Below are 4,487 nucleotides of genomic sequence, written 5' to 3' on the forward strand. Positions count from 1 at the left end.
GAGAGCACATTGATAGGCAACAGCGTCACCTATTGTGAGATCTATAATTTGAGAGTATTGAGAGTATATGCTTGCCATTTATGATTTGAAGAACTGTCATGATCATTTAGAGTTTGTCATTTAACGCAGATTACCAAGCACCAGTTAACACAAATGTTTATTCATACGATTTAAACACATCCGGTTATAGGCCTAGGCTAACACGGGCCCACAATTCCTAGGTGAAAACAACAGAGATTTGTATAGGCTAATCCTACATTTGCATGCTTGTCATTATTGATACTGTAGTAAAAAAAAAGAAAAAAGAAAAAACTGTTCTATACAAAATTCTAAAAATTGAGTTTCAGTATACATTTGGATAATATACATTTAGCCTATTTCAACCTCAACCCTGAAAGCTTTCCCTTCTACCCATTAGTCTGATGCATTGGTCTACATCATGAACACTTACCTTGTGGAGTGTGTTGTGGAACTCTGATGGCAAACAGAAGCGAAGCCCTATTCTATTCCAGATCTATCTAATCCCTCCCCAAAAGTAAACAGCACATTTTCCCAGCGCCGTGTTCTTTCTATATCCATCCAACACTAGCGTCACTGTCTCTCCCTTTCTCACATGCCTTATCCAGCGGGCATCTCATTCAAAATACACAGTAAACAGGGAGAAACAGCACACTGGGTTCAGTCAGTTACACTTCCCTCTATAACACTGTGGAGTCCTGCAACATGTCACACTGCCATTAACAGTCCAGTGCTACTGAACAAATAATGCCCAAAGTTCCAGAGAGAGGACAGGGTAGTGCTTTAGTATATTTGCTGTATCAATCATAGCTTGCTTGACTTTCTTTTATATTTCAATGTGCTTCATGATGACGTGGCTGTCTGTTTCTTAATCCTGTGATGCCGATACATAAAAGAACATAGGGTGTATCTAGGTCACAGAACACTGCTAACAAATAGACTATTCACATTGTCCACAGACAAATGATAGCACTGTGATGCAGTACAAGGGAAGCAGTTTCATGTAACAAAATAAATGGATCAAGCAATGACTAGAAATAATAGGCCTTCAGTGGTTCTAACCCAATGGTCCATTTTATGAGAAGTATTCCATTCTGATCACATTAAAAAAGCTCCTCATCTTTCCCTTTGTTTCAGCAAAGTAGCCATTAAGGCAGTAAGCACATCACGAACCAAGAAGAACAATGATTTATCTTATAGGTCAGTGTCATGACAACATCCCTGAGTTGCCTCCATACATTTAGCCACAAGAGCACGGTGAATCCTTGAAACAATGTCGGGGTGGGGCATGAGGGCAGCCGCTTGGGCCAGTTGCGGCAACAGTGTGTAGGTGGATGTACGGAGATACTGGAAGAGATCCTGGAAGCTATGGAGGTGGGTGAGGATTTCAGAGGGAACCCCCAGAGAGCAACCCAACCTCCTAAGCCCACTGCCCCAACCCCCCGGGCCCAAGAGCAGAGACACATCTTGGACTGTGTCGTAGTCCAGACTCTCCAGACTCTGACCTTTTGACAACAAAACACAAAAAAGCAGTAGGTGGATAGCATTAGTTTTAGCAACAGACACCTTTTGGTCACTGCCAAAATGGAAATGCAGAAGGATGTAGAATGCAGCAGGTATAATCAGAACTTGAAAGTAATGAAGCACAAAAATCTGACCACACTGGAGTGGTAGATGGTGATAGTGATAAACTAAGCTTTTCTGGTAAGTGATGACACAATCTGGGGAAGTAGGGATTACTGACCATCTTGACCATCTCTAGTTGCAAGGTAACTTACCTTGAGCCACAGAGCATATTTTCATCAGTTGCTGTTCCATCTAATAATCAGATTAAAAAGTCAGTCAGTCACTGGAAGTGGTGTATTTTCCTCATCACCCCAACACCATATTGTACTGCACCTAGTGAATATGATATGCAAACCTCTTCTAACATGTGATAGTAGCTTCTGTGTCCCTCCCAAGGCCTATCTTCTTCATGCTGATTGGAGGGCTTGACATTGGCGGTCACACTAATAACAATAGAGGTTGGATGCACCTCATTCTCAATGCTCAATGAGCCCAGGCCTCTGAGTGGTGGAGAGAGATTGTTATTCATCAAGAAAACGTAACAAAGATTTATCAGAAGTTAATCCAAATGTCAAATTCTAGTTTTATTAACAAGGACAGGAACATTCTAGGAACCTGTGGAGATCTTCAGCTGGGAGGGATGTCTGTGTGAAAGAACCTGGTGAACTCTCTCCTGTCTCTACGGGGTCAGGGAGGAGTGAGCACTGTGGAGAATCTGAGTCTGCTCCAGAGAACAGGCCTTCAGATTTCGGCACCTGTTCTAAACACAAACATGGGGAACATCCATGATCCCTTTTTACTTTACATAAAAAATGACCACTAATTTGTTTTGGTCATGACTAGGATTTATCTAGTGTGGATATTATTTCATGTCAGGAATTATACTCACTGAGACTCTCAAATATCAGCAGAAAGGCCCAAAGCAACAGAACCAAAATGAAAATGGAGGAGGCAAAGGCTGAACCAATCAGAACCATGGACACTTGGACTGTCTTTGTCTCTAAAGGAGAAAGAGATGAAACAGTCTGAGAACAAAATGTGGCAGTTTTTACAGATATTTTTAACTAATCTAGTTCACTCACTCTGCTGTGTAAATCCCTTGAACTTCCTCTTGGAAATAGGGATTGCCAAATCTAGGTGGAAAAGTTATGATTATCTGTAGATCCCAACATCTAAATCTGTCCTTTTCAAATGAAGTGACTGAGAGTAACATTGATGTGTTCCCATCTTTTTTGTTTTTACCTGCGGTGGTAGTGGTGGTGTTTTTACCTGTTGGTTGCGAATGCAAACACTCCTTCCGAAAGTTGCTTGAGGAGCAGGGCATACATACAAGTTCTATCTCCCCTCTCATGCTCCTGAGCTCATAATACCTGTACACACAAAACACACACATATAGTCAGATGGTATGGACGGAGTCAAGACAACAGCCAGAGTTAACTCCATATGTATGGCTTGTGTTTCATGTGATACTCTTCTCACCCTACGACACACTGTCCACACAGGGCGTTGCTAGTGGGGGAGCATGCCCCCCTCTCCTGGCGGTTGAGCAGATTGCACTGAGTGCACTGCCAGCAGGGAGCCAGGCCGGTCTCAATACTAAATTGCCCCTCAGCGCACGCCACACAGAAACCCTCGCCACCATCCCCAAAGCCACAGTCCTGGGATAGGACAAAGGTTGTTGTTAGACTGAAACTGTAACACATAGTGTGCAGATGGATAGAATAACAAACAAAAATGCAAAAAGACTTACAGACATGCATAGGATACCTCAGACAGCTGCTCCCCAGGACCACACACAGGACACTCCAGACAGGTGCCATTAGGGTCCAGAAACTGGGTCTGATCACAGCTGGGTACAGACAGCGCTACAAGACTGGATACCTAATAATGCAGGTGTGTGTTATTGTTGCACTGTGGTTGAGATACTGTGATTGTTGCATTGTGCCCGGCATCTGAGATGTGATAACTTGGCAGTGCGTCTGGTGCATACAGACCCTTCCTTGTGTACTTTATATGCATAATTTGTCTAGTGCTTTGGATAAAAACATCTGCTTAATTAATAAAATGTTACTGTAATTTTTTTTTGAACCTCTTCGAACAAATAAGCAACAAGAATGTGGTTGATAAACTTCAAAGCAATATTACAACACACAGTGGCTATAGAAACATACCATGAGCAGGCCTGCACACAGACTGGACTCCATGAACACACCCAGGTCACTTGCCCTCTGGGCTGCCTTATATAAAGAACAAAGAACAGCTAACTGTACTATAAGGGGACATTCTAAAAGAATGGGCTCATCACCCCTAGCCATTCTAACCCCTGTCCACTGATGTTCAGGCAGACATAAACACACACTGATAGAGTAGTTAAAAACAGCAGTTATGATTATTAGCAGTTATAAAAAAAGGAAAAAAAATCCAGTTATCCATATCTTTTCAATTGAGATGTAGAGTGTGTATCCCTTGAGGTTTGGAGAATGAACACTATTTGTTGTAAATCACCATGCCTTAACAGTGTGTCCAGTTGCAAGACGTTTTTACCTGAAGTAGATGTACAGTAGCTCGTGGTACTGTTAGGTTTTATCTATAGAAGAATACGATAAAAAAAAAATATGTATTGATCCATGAGAGGAAATCGCACCTGTTGCTGACCTGATCTCACCATAACTGTATTTAATGTTACAATGCTTTCCTTCTTGCTCTGGAGTAGTTCTTGAGAGGGGTGGGAACTGCGATGGGTGTGTTGGTTTCCTCCCTTACCACTCTGCACATACAGTTACAGTTGATGCGTGGGAATCCCCCACATCTCCATCTGGCATTCCTGTTGTGTGACGCAGGAGAGGTTCCCTGCCGGATCAACACAGGCGAAAGGAAAGCCAGGGCTGTTGCCTGCAAACTT

At 42.6% G+C, this 4,487-nt stretch overlaps 1 protein-coding gene across 1 annotated transcript; it reads right to left on the reverse strand.

The window, feature by feature from the left end:
- Positions 1-139: 139 nt before the first annotated feature.
- On the reverse strand, positions 140-4,273 carry LOC124488749 (tumor necrosis factor receptor superfamily member 27-like). Its single transcript, XM_047051404.1, has 11 exons — positions 4,130-4,273; positions 3,757-3,822; positions 3,353-3,466; positions 3,065-3,243; positions 2,827-2,954; positions 2,667-2,717; positions 2,474-2,584; positions 2,200-2,344; positions 1,940-2,084; positions 1,797-1,836; positions 140-1,523 (listed from the first exon to the last, which is right to left on the reverse strand). Exons 2-11 carry the CDS (start codon positions 3,787-3,789, stop codon positions 1,213-1,215), a joined length of 1,257 nt encoding a protein of 418 aa, XP_046907360.1. The 5' UTR covers positions 3,790-3,822; positions 4,130-4,273; the 3' UTR covers positions 140-1,212.
- Between the last annotated feature and the right edge of the window lie 214 nt (positions 4,274-4,487).

This window comes from Hypomesus transpacificus, chromosome 1, assembly GCF_021917145.1.
Source record: "Hypomesus transpacificus isolate Combined female chromosome 1, fHypTra1, whole genome shotgun sequence".
NCBI classification, from domain to species: domain Eukaryota; kingdom Metazoa; phylum Chordata; class Actinopteri; order Osmeriformes; family Osmeridae; genus Hypomesus; species Hypomesus transpacificus.